The 16155-nt window shown below is 45.0% G+C and overlaps 1 protein-coding gene across 1 annotated transcript in view; it reads right to left on the bottom strand.

The window, feature by feature from the left end:
* Positions 1-16155, bottom strand: part of pik3c2b (phosphatidylinositol-4-phosphate 3-kinase, catalytic subunit type 2 beta) — a 67972-nt gene that overhangs the window by 4576 nt on the left and 47241 nt on the right. Inside the window, exons 20-32 of the mRNA XM_062986235.1 lie at positions 14055-14162; positions 12971-13063; positions 12759-12888; positions 10804-10940; positions 9286-9455; positions 7809-7965; positions 7584-7693; positions 6231-6432; positions 6019-6143; positions 4525-4642; positions 2341-2431; positions 1253-1368; positions 236-364 (exon numbers count right to left, since the gene is read on the bottom strand). Coding sequence (XP_062842305.1) covers positions 236-364; positions 1253-1368; positions 2341-2431; positions 4525-4642; positions 6019-6143; positions 6231-6432; positions 7584-7693; positions 7809-7965; positions 9286-9455; positions 10804-10940; positions 12759-12888; positions 12971-13063; positions 14055-14162 — 1686 coding nt within the window. The remainder of the gene's footprint in view (positions 1-235; positions 365-1252; positions 1369-2340; positions 2432-4524; positions 4643-6018; positions 6144-6230; positions 6433-7583; positions 7694-7808; positions 7966-9285; positions 9456-10803; positions 10941-12758; positions 12889-12970; positions 13064-14054; positions 14163-16155) is intronic.

Here is a 16155-nt window from a genome sequence, read left to right as displayed (position 1 = left end):
TATTTCCTTTATATGATTGATTTATCTCACTTGTTAACAATTGCTGTGGCTGAAATTATTAAATTCACTAATTAGAAAGGGGCGTCCGAATACTAGTAATGTTTTAAAATCTAGCAAGTCTTCCCAACTAGACTGTACGAGTGTCCACATACTTCCACATACATCATTCTGATAATATACTATATGATATGATACAAAATGCTATTATTTTGATAATAATGTAGTTTTTTTTTACCATCTCGTTATACGTGGGGTTGCACGTGCGACGAGCCGCCTTCGTCTTCCTCTTGCTCATTTTCTGAGGGTCGGGTAGCAGGTACAGTTTGACGTACGGATCGGGGTCCGTGCCGTCCTGCAAGGGTTGCTGTAATACGATACGGCACAGAATTACATCACACTCACTTGGGAGTCTGTCCGAAAACCTAGTGAGCTGCCATGCTGCCTACATAGGAGGATTCTAATAAGACATCTACTCATGAGGCAGGTTATTCAGACACACTACTTAAGACAGCGATTATGGTGATTATGTCACTGCAGTTTCCTCTGGCCATTCAAACCAATGGGAGGAGGCGGCACAACCCGGTAGCATGCCGGCTAACATCTCCCTCCGTGTGACAAGCCTGAATTTGCAAATAAATGACACGAGTATAATTACACCCTTAAGCAAATTAAAAATCAATTCGTTTATTTAGATTTGAAAAGAACTCGAACTTGAAAAAGTTGTGCCGCACTGAATGCTGGGATTGCCTTTACAGCTTAGGAAGCATTATATTCTCCCTTGTCATTCCGTCAGTTTATCCTTTAAATCAGAGGTCCACAACCACCGGGCCGCGGTCCGGTACCGGTCCGTGGGTCATTTATTACCGGACCGCACAGAAAGAATAGATAATTAGAATTACCTACATCAGCCATGAAAACACTGCTTTTATTTCCAACACATGGGTGTTTATCGTCTCATATCACCCCCAGGTTGAAGCAGCATCTCGTTGCATCTCGAAAAAAGCTCATTTGTGAGCAGTATAGTTATTCTATTTTAAGTTCCTCCACCCCCGTCAGTCCGTGAAATTATATTTTATATGAAACCAGTCCGTGGTGGCCAATAGGCAGCAGTTTAAGCCAACTAAGTATCTGGACAGCCTTCTTCTCGGGAATGTATGATGACGTAAAATGCATCTATGTAGAGAGCTCACTAAGTTTTCGGACAGACCCTTAGACTTCACCTAGTGAGAAATGCGATCTCTGTGAGACTCACCAGTCCTCGTATGTGCATCACCATGATGAAGAGCTTGTTGTTCTTGTAGGAAATGGAGAGCTTCACTTCTCCCACCAGTTTGCCAGGGACCGGCGCCCACGAGCCCTCTGCAAGAGCTGAGACGAAACGTTAGTTAGGGTTTGTTCAGTGGACATTAAAGATGTGTGTAACTGTACTGTACATGTATGTAGCACGTAGACTAACCGATTGCTAACTGAATTGCCGTAGGATTGCTAGGACTGCTTCACGAATGAAAAATGTTAAAACACTATGTCACGATTTGGTAGGGTCTTACAAATAAGGGATGAAAGTGGCAAGAACTTCCAAATGTTAGTGCAAAACGGGGACCAGAAAATTCTGAATTCACATGACTATACACAGCCGGAATCTGCATGGAAGAACATGCTATACTCCAAATATTCCCTTACTGCTCAGGGCTTTGCTTCAATAGAGGAAATGTGGTGAAAACCCAACTGGTCTTACATCCTCATACATGGCCAGTTGTGTCCATACAGGGCCCTATGCATGGCTACGGCTTAGCACTCTTTAGTTTGGTTGTACTCAGTTCCCACAGTGCACTCTGCAGTCCTCATGTGTGAAGCCTTTGGCCACATCTTTTTACCAGCCAGAGGTGGATTCTTGGAGGGTCTTGTATAGAGCATGTATGGAGGACAGTATAGCCATGCACGGACAGTACAGTCCCCTTCTGGCCTTCCTTTTGTCCAACTGGACCTGGAACCAAGCTTTCAGGCCTAGTTTAACCACCTTTGATTAGCAATTATTTAACAGCATCCACCCGGTCTGCTATGGTCAGATGGCAGAAGGACATAGAAGCATTCAGTGTGGACATGTTGACCTCTAACCGGCTTGTTGTCTCACTTAATATTCAATCGGCTTTATTGATTTCCTGCAAAAGTGCCGACTCATTATGCAAGATCAGGAGTTCCACCATGGCACTGGTCATGTGACCACAGTGCTGAATAGTGGCTGACACTATTGATGATTCACTTCTAGCCTGAGTCACATGATGGCGAATGGACGTTAACCATGACTTGTGTGTGTGTGTGAGAGAGAGGCCAAGAACTCACCCGCTGGTTTGTTACTCAGGGTATTAACGGCCGTTCCTATTGGCCGCTCGTCTCTGGGTAAGGGGTGAAAGAAGGTGTAGACCAGGTCACACTGCAAACAATAAAACCAGACGTGGAGATAAACACCACACCCGTGCTAACACCAAAAGATCAGCTCAAGTGGAGCTAGAGCTTAGGAACTGTTGTAATTATGTTTGTTGTAATTGCAGATTTAACAGCCTCTACTCTAATCTCAAGGCTTTCCAGAGGTTTCTGGGCTGTGTCCATAGACATAGACTCAATTAAATCTTACTTATTGTTATCGATTTGTTTTTGTTATTGAAATAGCATTATCATGCTTGATTTGTTCACGCTATGTCGAGTGGCTGGATTCTTTTGAGACGCTCCCTACAGTCAGTACCGAAAGAAGAACTGCACCGGCGTCCGATGACTGGGCGGGACGGGAACACCGCGCAGCTACAGCACGTGGGCCTTTTCAGAGAAACGTCTGGTCGGCTTCCAGGAAATCACACCGTCGGAGTGCAACACGAGCAGAGGCAGTTATTTATGAGAACGCTAATAATGAGGACTCCCGTCGACCAATAGCAGTCTGGATTAGATTTCTGTTGGTATTTCTGAACGGGTAGTTCACACACTGCTTATACTGTTCAGGATTCCAGTGTGTCCGGTATAACCAGGAATTCCCAGGGCAATCCATTGCACAGAACCCACACCTATTTAATCACTGGCATAGTCACTTATACACACCCAGAGTGGCCGAACCACTTGGCATGACTTGTTTTTAGAAATGGGAGGGAATCGGAGTACCCCCAAGAAGCCAGTGCCGACCCATGAAGGCCGTCGTCCAATCATATGGCTATCAAATCAACAGCCTCAAATCAACTTTCCAATTCATTCCAATTTAAAGGTGCTCAATGGGGTCAAAGTCTGGGATCTGGGCAGGCCACTGGTTCCTTGAACCATGTCTGAATGAACGTTGCTGTTGTGCCAAGTTAGTTAAATAGTTAGTTAATATAACTGATCTCACTGACTGTTGTTGAAATACTTGAATCAACAATTAAGGGTGGTGTCCACATACTTCTGACCATATAATGTGTTTTAATGATGCAGTAATTTCTATTCAGACTAACTGAATGTTAAACACAGTTATGGACAATTTTGTATTTCCAATTGCACGTCTTTGGACTTTTGGAGGAAACCCACGCAGACACGGGGAGAACATGCAAACTCCACACAGAAAGAACCTGTACTGCTCCATCAGTGTATCGAACCCAGGACCTTCTTGTTGTGAGGCGACAGTACTACCCACTGAGCCACCGTGCCACCCTAGCTTAGTGGTTAAGATAGTGGACTAGTGATCAGAAGGTCAAAGGTGCAAACCCCACCAGTGCCCCTTGGGCAAGGCCCTTAACCCTCAATTGCAGCCACAATCATGAATTGCTTTGGATGGAAGCATCAGCTTCATGCCGGAGATGTAAATGGAATGTAAATGCATGGTACGCCTACTGTGCCACCCATGGTTCCTCACTTGCATGTCTTTGGACTGTTGGAGGAAACCGGAGCTCCCAGAGGAAATCCCAGCGGACATGGGGAGAACATGCAAACTCAATACAGAAGGAACCTGGACTGCTCCATCTGTGTATCGAACCCAGGACCTTCTTGCTGTGAGGCGACAGTGCTACCCACTGAGCCACCGTGCCACCCTAGCTTAGTGGTTAAGATAGTGGACTAGTGATCAGAAGGTCAGTGGTGCAAACCCCACCTGTGCCCCTTGGGCAAGACCCTTAACCCTCAATTGCTAGCACTGTTCGATTGCAGCCACAATTGTGAATTGCTTTGGATAGAAGCGCCAGCTTCATGCCATAGATCTAAATGGAATGTAAATGCATGGTACGCCTACTGTGCCACCCATGGTTCCTCATGCAAACCCCTCCAGTGCCCCTCTGGCACTGTTTAATCTCACATTCGTGAGTCACTCTGGATAGAAGCGTCAGCTTCGTGCCAGAGATGTAAATGGAATGTAAATGCATGGTGCGCCTACTGTGCCACCCATGATTTCGTGCCACCCAGGCCATATAAGGAATACACATCAACGCGCTGGTCCAACAGACCGGTTATTCGTTCCTATTTAGACCGTCAACACTGACGCCGGGAGTTTGGAAATACCGGGAACGGCAAGGTTACCTGAGCCACCTCGGGGGCTACGTGGACCAGATGCCACACATACGCGTTCAGCTCGTCTTTCCTCCGGTCCGCCATGGCTTCTCCGCGAGAGCGTCCGAACACGAAGCGACTGGGGAAACTGCAGGGGGGGCAAAATGTGACACGGTCAAATATGTAAGATTAAGGGTTAAATTCAAAGAAATGACTGGTAGTGCCAGTATTTGCCCTTACTGGCTTATCTAGTTCAGCTTGGTCTGACTAAATATACCCACTGAATAAATACGGGTATAAATAAAACACTTCCCGCTGAGGTCAGCAGTCTGAATTAGGACACGACCGTCTGTGTTACTGTTATATATGGAATACTTAACAGAGGGAGAAAAAAGTGCACTGATTACAGTCCAGTGAGCTTTACATTTGCAAAAAAAACAAGCTCCTGTGCCACGATCGGCAAGCGGTCTAGAATCTTACAATCTCAGCTGTGCTATCAACCGACCAAGCACCTGAACAGACACGATTGCCTAAGTCTGAGGAATAAGAATTAGGCAACATTTTGACCATCTCTCCAATCAGACATAGCCAATTACATCTGTATAGGTGCAGGAACACACTCCAGACTTGCCCCCCTCAGATGCCCGATTGGCTGATAGCACTGCTGTGGGTTGGAAGCCTTGATCCCACCAGTACTGCGCTAGTGTAAATTACTCTAATGAATTTTATTCACCTAGTAATGTGACTGGCTAAAACACCTGAGCTTGATTATTAGAAGGAGTGTCCATAAACTTTTGGCAATGTAATGTAGCAATGCAGGATGACAAACTGCACATTTTATTACCGTTATTTGCTACCCAAGTACCCTTAGCCCTGTTCAAACAAATTCTGTGCAAAAAAACGTGTTTTTTAGCGCAGCCAATTGTTCAATTTGCATCGTGCTTCCTCTCTGTCTATGCCGAACCCTGCCCTGACCGAGGAGATCGAAGCTAACCCATATCCCCTCCGAAACATGGGCAGCAGCCGGATGCATCTTTGCCACCCACACATTTATGAGTTTGGTGCATCCAGCGTTGCATGCGGAGAGACACGCCCTAAGGGCACTCTTCCTCATCTCTGTGCAGGCGCCTCTAATCAGCCGGCAGAGGTCGTAATCGCGTTCTGACAGAGAGAGACCCACATCCGGTTCTTTGTCCCGCCCCCCAACTGAGCAACCGGCCAATCGTTGCTCATACAGCCGCCCAGCTTCGAACCGGTGAAGCAGAGCCGGATTCGATACGGTGTATCTGGAATCCAGCTCTGGTTGCAGCATGTCTTTTTACCGCTGCGCCACCTGAGCGGCATGTCAAATCGATTTGAATTGTGGAATTTTTGAATCGCTTGTTAACTGTCTTGTGGTGCATCGTTACATCCCTAGTTATTAGTATGGTCACATGGTTATATTCTGAATTATTCGTTCAGATTTTGATCAGATTAGATGGATCAGACCAAAAAGAAAGAAAACAAAAGCACTCTTTGATCCACCTGGGTAGTTTGGACGAAGGGAAGATGAGGCGCAGCCTGCTGTGAAGCTCTTGAAACTCCTCAAAGCTTCTTTGGACCAATGTCGCCCCCTGCTGGTTCTCACGCTCCACTTTCACCACATACATCTGCACAGAACGAATCCAGTTAATCACAAATGAGGATTGTTACGTCACGTTATAGTCATCAAATGGTACTGTGAGTGAGGCACGTACGTAACCCTTGTTGGAGCTGTAGGTTTTGACGTGCCGGCACACAAACAGGCTGTGAATGAGCCCGTCGCTTTTCAGCGTGTAGACTCGCGGGGCAAAGGACAAAGCCGGCCTCTCTTCGGATGAGGCGAACTTCATCTGGGCCAGGTTGTGGATGAAGAAGTTGAGTTTGGTGGCTACGCTGCCCAGACTGGACTCGATCAACCTGGCAATATATACAGGTTATTGTTTGAGGCTATTAATGTATGTACAGGCATAACATTAAAACCACCTCCTTGTTTCTACACTCACTGTCCATATTATCAGCTCCACTTACCATATAGGAGCACTTTGTAGTTCTACAATTACTGACTGTAGTCCATCTGTTTCTCTACATATGTTTTTAACATGCTTTCACCCTGTTTTTCAATGGTCAGGACACCCACAGGACCACCACAGAGCAGGTATTATTTAGGTGGTGGATCATTCTCAGCACTGCAGTGACACTGACACGGTGGTGGTGGGCTGGTATGCACTGCTGGAGTTTTTAAACACCTCACTGTCACTGCTGGACTGACAATAGTCCACCAACCAATAATATATCCAGCCAACAGTGCCCCGTGGGCAGCTTCCTGTGACCAATGATGAAGGTCTAGAAGATGATCGACTCAAACAGCAGCAATAGATGAGCGATCGTGTCTGACTTTACATCTACAAGGTGAACCAACTAGGTAGGAGTGTCAAATAGAGTGGACAGTGAGTGGACTCTGTATTTAAAAACTCCAGCAGCGCTGCTGTCTGATCCACTCATACCAGCACAACACACACTAACACACCACCACCATGTCAGTGTCAGTGCAGTGCTGAGAATGATCCACCACCTAAATAATACCTGCTCTGTGGTGGTCCTGGGAGTGTCCTGACCATTGAAGAACAGCATGAAAGGGAGCTAACAAAGCATGCAGAGAAACAGATGACTACAGTCAGTAATTGTAGAACTACAAAGTGCTTCTATATGGTAAGTGGAGCTGATAAAATTTTCTAATCAAGAATTATAATAATAAAATACCTTCAATTTATTAACCTTAATGTTTGGCATTGCTGTGGTAAATATAGCCACAAGGGTTTAGGAGTACTTCAAAAAACCGTTGTTACTTAACACAGTCCGCCGTAGCACCAAGAAATGCAGAGTTCTATGTGCCTAGGCTCATCCCAAATGGACCCAGACAGTAGAAAACGTGTGCCGTGGTCAGTTCAGCCCATTAAGCTCATGGTCTGGTGTCCAAATACTTTTGTCAATTTAGTGTACGACTCAGTACAGTTGTATGTGGTTTGGGACGTAAATAAAACAACAAATGTTCTTTATTTAGGTCCAACCTGGTGAAGTACATGGTGGCGTCCGCTTCGGATTCATGCGGTCGCAGGGCGTCGTAGACATACTTCAGATCGTCCAGATCAGACAGCTCAGGAATTCCACAGGACAGCATCTGCGCACACCACACACCGCCCCGGACAAATAGATCAACATCAAAGTAAGTGTAGAAGAGATTACATTTACACCAACATATCCGGTTCCCTGCAGTGTCCGTTTTTATCCCTCACCAGGCCGAGCAGGTCGAGGAACAGGTGCGCGTGTTTCCTGATGAGGTTGTAGGCCTCGCAGCACAGGTCCACAAAGTCGTGGAAGCGACTCGATGGCTTGTCCCCTCCGTTAATGACGTACGCCATGTCAGACGTGAAAACAAACGGAGCTCGGTCCCTAAAAAACAAAGAGTAAAGTGTACTTAATTATACTTATTTATTTAAAAAAAAAAACCAGTTATTTACATCTTAATAAATATGAACTTTTATTTATTTTGCTCATTTTTGCATGAAATTCAGCATAACGTTGAACGCTAAATAAAACTGAGGATTATTGAGTGCAGCAGGTATAATTGCACTGCTTTACCGGCAGATGCCGCCAAACCAAAACTGCACTACTTCGATTCACCAGCGATATACACCGATCAGCCATAACATTAAAACCACCTCCTTGTTTCTACACTCACTGTCCATTTTATCAGCTTCACTCACCATATAGAAGCACTTTGTAGTTCTACAATTACTGACTGTAGTCCATCTGCTTCTCTGCATGCTTTATTAGCCTGCTTTCATCCTGTTCTTTAATGGTCAGGACCCCCACAGGTCCACTACAGAGCAGGTATTATTTGGGTGGTGGATCATTCTCAGCACTGCAGTGACACTGACATGGTGGTGGTGTGTTAGTGTGTGTTGTGCTGGTATGAGTGGATCAGACCAAGCAGCGCTGCTAGAGTTTTTAAACACCTCACTGTCACTGCTGGACTGAGAATAGTCCATTAACCAAAAATATCCAGCCAACAGCGCCCCGTGGGCAGCGTCCTGTGACCACTGATGAAAGTCTAGAAGATGACCGACTCAAACAGCAGCAATAGATGAGCGATCGTCTCTGACTTTACATCTACAGGGTGGACCAACTAGGTATGAGTGTCTTTAAAACTCCAGCAGTGCTGCTGTGTCTGATCCACTCACACCAGCACAACACACACTAACACACCACCACCATGTCAGTGGTGAAAGCAGACTAAAAATGTATGTAGAGAAATAGATGGACTACAGTCAGTAATTGTAGAACTTGAAAGTGCTTCTATATGGTAAGTGGAGCGGATAAAATGGACATGTTATGGCTGATCAGTGTAAATAAAGGCATTTGTGAGGTCTAGGAGGTCTCAGTTTCAAAGGAGTTCTGTTGGGTTGAGGTTTGGGCTCTGACCAACTAATCAAACCCATAGAAAGACGACCTACCTTAGACTGTGCCCATGTTTATTTATATAATTCATTTTACATATCTGTTAGCAATGGGCGTGGTTAAAACACTAGAATTTAGAAATCAGCAGGGGTGTCCACATACTTTTGTCCATACAGTCTATGTTTGTTATATAGTGTTTCTTGACTATAATTGAGTTAAATGTAGCAGTCAGATCTAGAGGAACATCAGTAGACGCCTCGAACTGGTACTAATCAGCTACCAGCTTTGCCACGTCCTTGTTCCTGCTCTCACCGTTTAATGTTGCCAAACATCTGCGCGTGGCCCAGGAACTTGCCAAAGTCGATGTGGAACATGTGTCCGCTGGTCTTCAGCATGATGTTGTCATTGTGCCGGTCACAGATGCCCAGGATGTACGTGGCCACACAGCAGCCGGCACAGGAGTAGATGAAGTTCTCTACAGCCTGGGGAACAAGAACACACTGTCAATGAGGTCAGTTTTATAAACCATTACATTTAATGGTGCACATCAAGGGTCCAGTCCTGAAGTTCCACTTGTTTATACCCAAAATGTTAGGTAGTTTATTAGCCGTCAGTTAGCCAGCCTACTAGAAGAAGATAGAAGATATACTTTATTTGTCATATATACATATACAGATGTACAGTACAATGAAATTCTTTCTTCGCATATCCCAGCTTGTTTGAAAGTTGGGGTCAGAGCGCAGGGTCAGCCATTGTACGGCGCCCCTGGAGCAGACAGGGTTAAGGGCCTTGCTCAAGGACCCAACAGTGGCTGCATAGCAGAGCCTGGATTTGAACCGCCAATCTTCCGGTTGATAGTCCAAAGCTCTACCCACTAGGCTACCACTGTCCCCCTATACTAGTATCCATCTGTATATGTATTAATATAATATACACCGTAGAGCCAAAAGTATGTGGACGTCTGACCATGATCATGCTGGACCCCCCCCCCCCCCCCCTCGCATTAGGGGTCACAGTTTTTACACCGGATGCCCTTCTTGACTCTTTTTATGCATTTTCTCCCCCTTTTCTCCCTTTTAGCGTGTCCAATTGCCCCATTGCGTCATGCTTCCTCTCCACCAATGCCGATCCCCGCTCTGATTGAGGAGAACAAAGCTAACCCACGCCCCCTGCGCCACGTGGGCAGCATGCCGTATGCATCTTTTTACCTACACTTTGACGAGTGCAGTGCAGCTCAGCTGCGTGTACGGAGGGACACACCCTGAGAGCATTTTTGTTTTCTCATCTCTGTGCAGGCGCCATCAATCAGCCAGCAGAGGTCGTAATTGTATTAGTCATGAGGGAGAGACCCTATCTGGCTTAGTCCCGCCCATAGGAACAACAGGCCAATCGTTGTTCACGTGGCCGCTCAGCCTCAGCCGGCAAGGCAGAGCCGAGATCCGATACGATGTATTCGAGATCCCAGCTCTGGTTCCAGCGTGTGTTTTTACCGCTGCGCCACCTGAGCGGCCTGGTGCACTGATATCTTAATGGTTGAACGTACACCTAGAACATTCAGCAATGGTGTGAGGCTCTGTCTCAAATATAAAAATACTCGTCCGTGTTTTTAGCTGCTTTAGACTTTGACATCTTGACTAACCGATCGCTAACTGAATTGCCGTAGGATTGCTAGAACCACCAATAGTGTTTTACTAGATCTTGGAGTGGTTTGTCAAAATTTTTGCAATGGGCATGACTAAACATCTTACTGAAAAAGGCGTCCATATACTTTTTCTCAACTACTGTGGGATGTAAAATTATAGGTACCAATATATACCCTGAGCTGCTTACTTTCTCATATTCATCCTCGGTAGGGTTGTGTTTCTGAAGCCAGTCTGCCAGGGGGCGGTCTTTGAAGGAACCGGTGACCCCGTGCTCCACCTGGATCTTCCTCAACGTCTCAGCGTTGGGGATCATCTCCACCATGCCTGGGAAAAACATCAACACCGATGCGTATAAACACAGACAACTCTCCAGCAGTGTGAAATGGACTTCAGCTGCCTTTATGAGGTCTTTTATTTCTATTTATTTATGCATGTTCTCCCTTTTTCTACCGATTTAGCGTCGTGTAGCGTTGCTGGGGATCCCGACTGCATTCGAGGAGGGTATATTCGCCTGCTCCTCATTCCCTACGACACGTGCACAGTCCCTCCACCCCTTCTTTTTCGCCTGTGCCTCGGTGGATCGCTCATGAGGCGTCTGCACTTCTGCACAGGTGCCTCGGGCTGCTAATCAGGGTCCTTGCACAGCTTTTGAAGACCAGTCTTTTTCCCACTTAGCAGACTCGATGGCCAATTTTGTCTGCCAATTGTGCCTGCTAGAGGGCGCCCAGCCTGCCGGTAGCAGAGCTGAGATTCGAACCGTGGTGTTCAGAATCTCGGAGCTAGAGTGCTAGCGGAATATCTCGCCGTGCCACCTGGGCTAACCCTGAATCTTATACAAGATTTATATATCTCAACCATAGAGCCAAAAGTATGTGGACGTCTGACCACGATCATGTTGGGAATCCTATTCCAAACCCCCCACGACTATAACAGCAACCTTGAACTAATGAATTAATTATTCCTTTCGGCTGCTCTCGTTAGGTGTCGCCAAAGCTAATTGTTCGATATTTGATGTGGATGCCCTTATTGACCCAACCCTCCTATTTAACTGGGCTTTGGCCCGGCACTAAGAACCGGTTCTGTTCAGGTTTCTCTGACCTTTGGTGTTCTGTAGAGAACCGACGCGCGTTTCCACCAGTTTTTGAGAACCAAGCTTCCGTCATCAGCGGTGGGCGTTACTTAATGAAAGTTAAGAGCAGTAATATCATGGCGGGGTGTGTAGATTATGTGCGAGCATTTGTGCTGCTGTTACAGATGTTCGTTTTTATGTAAAAAGCATCGATCTAACAATCGGTGATAAGAAGACGTGACGTGTTTGTCTCAGTTGTTGTTTTCTGTAGTTCATTAACGTGAGAAGCGTTTTGTGCTTCGGTTTCACCGCGACTCTCGGCACAGATTTACTCAGCGCTCGACTTGAGCGGTGAAACATCACTAAAGTTCCACAACACGAACTTCCATCTGTGTGAAATAACCATCAAATCTACTCTAAAATACCACATGTATCTGTGTTTAGCTGGACTTACACGTGTGGTGTTTATGCAGCTCGGGAAGTTGAAAAAGCTTCACGCTTTATTTTTCACGTTAAGCGTGTTCGTTCTGTCCGGGTCACTTTTATCACGTCATATCACACAATTCACCTTTTTAAAGGCGCTTTGAAAATATCAGCGGTAAACTGGCTCAAAATGTAATCAGGTGAACTTTAAAAGATAAAAATGCAGCGTTAAGCTCCATACGAGACACCAGCTGACGCCGATGTTGCTGTCGCTGTGCTGTACAACATGACACGCCCACAGACGGACGTCACGGTTCGGGCTGAAAAACCAAGTATTCTGTGGTGCCAGATTGGCCCGCTAGTTCGCTGTCTGGAACCTCTTTTTTCCGGTGGAAACACGCGTCGGTGGAAAAGGGGTATAAGGGTACCGCACTGATACCTTAATAGTTGAAAGTAAACCTAGAACATTCACACAGTGGGTGTGGTCAAATGACACTATTTACCAGGTAGCTCCAAAATTGCAAACCAACCCAACCCAGCCCCAAAAGGATAAAGGGGTCAGTGAAATCTCATCTTGGTTACAAGATTGTGAAGATCAGCGTCACTATCGGCTGATACTTCAAGATCGAACATGACACCCAGACACTTACCTCGGCTGCGGCCGGTTGAGAAGCATCGGAAGATAACCATCCTCATGTCGAGTCCCTCCTGGATCCAGATCTTGTTCATGATGCGGATGATCTGCAGAGTGAGCATGTCCTGCCGCAGGTCGTCTCCTGACTAAACGAACCCGAGAACTAAGGTTAGATCTTTCATATGTCTACCACAGTTGGCAGACTTGGCAATTTTAGAGAAGAAAAACCTTGAATATGACGTTGATGTGGTCTCCCTGGAGATCCATGTTCTGGAAGGTGAGCTTGAGGGGCACGGCGTTGGAATTGAAGTAGGAGCAGGACTAGACAGAATGATGAGAGAACATGAAGGGTGATCTTCATGGTATTTTATACAACAGGTAGTTCCGACCTTACAATCTGATTGGTTGAGAAGCGTTCTAAACGTGCTGATATTCGTGATAACAGCACGGTCTTTTCACACCACAATGGTATTACTCCGCTGACGCATTGCCATTAACGACAAGCTTCATGCACACAAACGCGCACGCAGGCAACACAGCCTTTTTTTCCCGGTCGCGTTTTAAATCCGTTATCCGATATACAATCTAGCGCACTGTGTAGGGAACATAACCAATTGTCTAATTCACTATCTAGTGCACTATGTAGGGAACATATATCCATGATCTGATACACAATCTAGTGCACTATTTAGGGAACATTAATGTGTTTGTAACGCGAACAGTTAGTTAAGCCAGTTAGCAGCTCCTAGTAGTTCTGTTTTCATCCAAAGCCTTTGGTGTGTGCGAGAGGTTTTTTTATTTCTTTTTTTCCCTTCGGAGGTTCTTGCTTTCTTCTTCTTGTTGTTCTTACCTCCCTGAAATGAGTTTTTGCAACTTGGGATGTCTGCTTTGTAGTGTTAAACTTTATATTCGTTGTGGAACTACTTTTTGGCGGAAGGTATTGTCAATATTAAAGCATATTTAATTTGAAATTCAGGGCTTCTTTGATTTATTTTCTTTCTTTATTTTGTAAAACATGCTGTATAAAAGCAATAGAACACTCGAGGTCGTGTGTTATACACACTCCCTCTCGTGTTCTATTGCTTAAGTACGGCGCCCTGGAGCAGACATTAATAAGGGCCTTGCTCGAGGGCTTAACAGTGGCTGGATAGCGACAATTTGAAGCGACAATCTTCTGATTGATAGCCCAAAGCTCTACTTACTAGTCTACCACTATCTGTTACACACATTCATTGATTAGTTAATAAGCTACACCTACACAGTTATTGTATACCCATATAACAAACTAACGTAATCTCACACGCTGGTGTACCTTTATGTTGATGCCCTTGACTTGTAGGCCAGGGTTCAGGGGAAGACGGCAGCTGCTGTTGATAGTGAAGAACTGCTTGACATCGTCCAGTCCCTCTCTCAGAACGGTCTAGATTCAAACACACAAAAGCAACTCAACATCCCAGCTTAGAACCATTGACTCCTATGACCTATACAGTAGACTCGAACGTATATATACAGTAGTTTGTTTGTTTGTTCGTTTGTTGTTTTACGCCATGTTTACACATTGGTTATTCTCATGGCAGGATAGGTACCTAACAGTTGTACAGTTCTTTGTCTACTGTCCTTTCTGTGTTTAGTTCTAGATGTGTACTATCAGTCCTGTATTTTTCAAAAAATTGATCAGTGTTTCTGTTTTGGTTTTGTTAAAAATTTCTGTCTTTGTCGTTCTGTTATATTTAGTACATTTTGTCAATACATGTTCAATGGTTATTTGTGTATTGCATTGTTCACATATCGGTGGCCGTTCTCCCTTCACCAGAGCTGCGTCCGGAATCGCATACTTAGAGAGTACGTACTAGATTGGAGGAAGTATGCACTACTCTGCCGGTAAAAAAGTACATACTTTTTCCAGTACAGAAGTATGCAGTATGCACACAACACTGCTACGCACTACATCCGCCATCTTTCCAACGTCAAGTGATGACGTGAGACGTGATGACATAATATCACCATGGTTACACACTCATTACAAACCCCACTCGCCAAACTTTTGGATATTTATCGTGTTTTTGTTATTTATTCGTCTTTAAAATGTTTGATTTTATTTATCTTACTTACACTTGTAAACAGAGGACCGCTATCTTCCTTGTTTCTTATTACGCTTCGAACGCCTACGCAGCTCCAGTTATATTATGGGATAGATTAACGGACCGCAAGTGTGCATCGCTTGCATACTCAAACATGGCTGCCCGATAAGTAGGTCATCCGGGTACTTCTCGCGTACCTCTTTGTGTATACTGTGTATTCGGACATACTAACCGCTCTCGCGTCCTCATTTCGCGTACTATTGAGTATGGAAGTATGCGATTCCGGACGCAGCTCAGGTGTGTATGTGTTAGGCGAGCGTGCCCAATACGACATCTTATATATGTCGTCTGTTCCAATCTCTTCCCAGTCGGTAGTTGTGGTCGTGTTTGTATGTTGGGGTGGATGTTGTAAAGTTTGTTCTGTTTTTGCTTTTCCCACTCTTTTTGCCACATATTTTTAATATAGGTAGTGATTGTTTGTCTTATATCCGATGGGGGTAGTTTGCAGTTTACGGCTTTTCCTCCTGTTTCTTTTGCTAAGCGATCTGCTTTTTCATTTCCCTCAATGCCGCAGTGTCCCGGGATCCAGCACAGTCTGATGTCATAATTCTGGTTGTGAAGTTCTTTTAGGTTTTTTTGTATTTCGTTCAGGATTGGATGATGGAGTGATAGTGTTTCCATTTCTTGTGGGCAGGACTGAGAGTCTGTGCAGATCAGTGTTTTTTCTAAATCTGATCGTTCAATGTATGTTATCGCCATTTGTAGAGCGTGCGCTTCTGCTGTGTAGCTTGAACTGTTTAATGGGAGTGCTTCCTTTTCTTTATGTTTTTTGGCTACTATTGCTGATGATACTAGGTATTCTGTTTTAGAGCCGTCCGTAAAAAGTAGTGTGTGGGTGTGAAATTTTTCTCTGATGTCAAGAAATTTCTTTAGATAGTCGTTAGGATGTGTGTTTATTTTCCGAAGTTTAGACATATCCATTATTATATTTGGTTTTTTGAGTTTCCACGGGGGAGGGGTATTTGAGTGTGGGAGGATTATGCTGTTTGGTTCTGTATATATAGTTAGAATTGCTACATTCAACTCCCCTGTGCACTCTACTGACCTGCACCTCTCGAAAGACAGGCCTACCAGCAATGGATTTTTACAGAAAGCCTCAGCTTGTATGGAGAATCACACTGTTTTCTTTGTATTCCTTTACCACTTGTGCAAATGCCTCAACCAGACAGTAGTAGTCGCTGTTGCAGCAGGATGTACTTGGTCATCCATTTTTCACCTCATAAAGACTGTCAGTTATGTCTATTGGGCACCTGGCCAGGTCCTTCTTTTAAA

The sequence above is a fragment of the Trichomycterus rosablanca genome, chromosome 24, assembly GCF_030014385.1.
Source record: "Trichomycterus rosablanca isolate fTriRos1 chromosome 24, fTriRos1.hap1, whole genome shotgun sequence".
NCBI classification, from domain to species: domain Eukaryota; kingdom Metazoa; phylum Chordata; class Actinopteri; order Siluriformes; family Trichomycteridae; genus Trichomycterus; species Trichomycterus rosablanca.
Note: the sequence above shows the minus strand (reverse complement) of the source record. Positions and strands in the feature narration are given on the sequence as shown.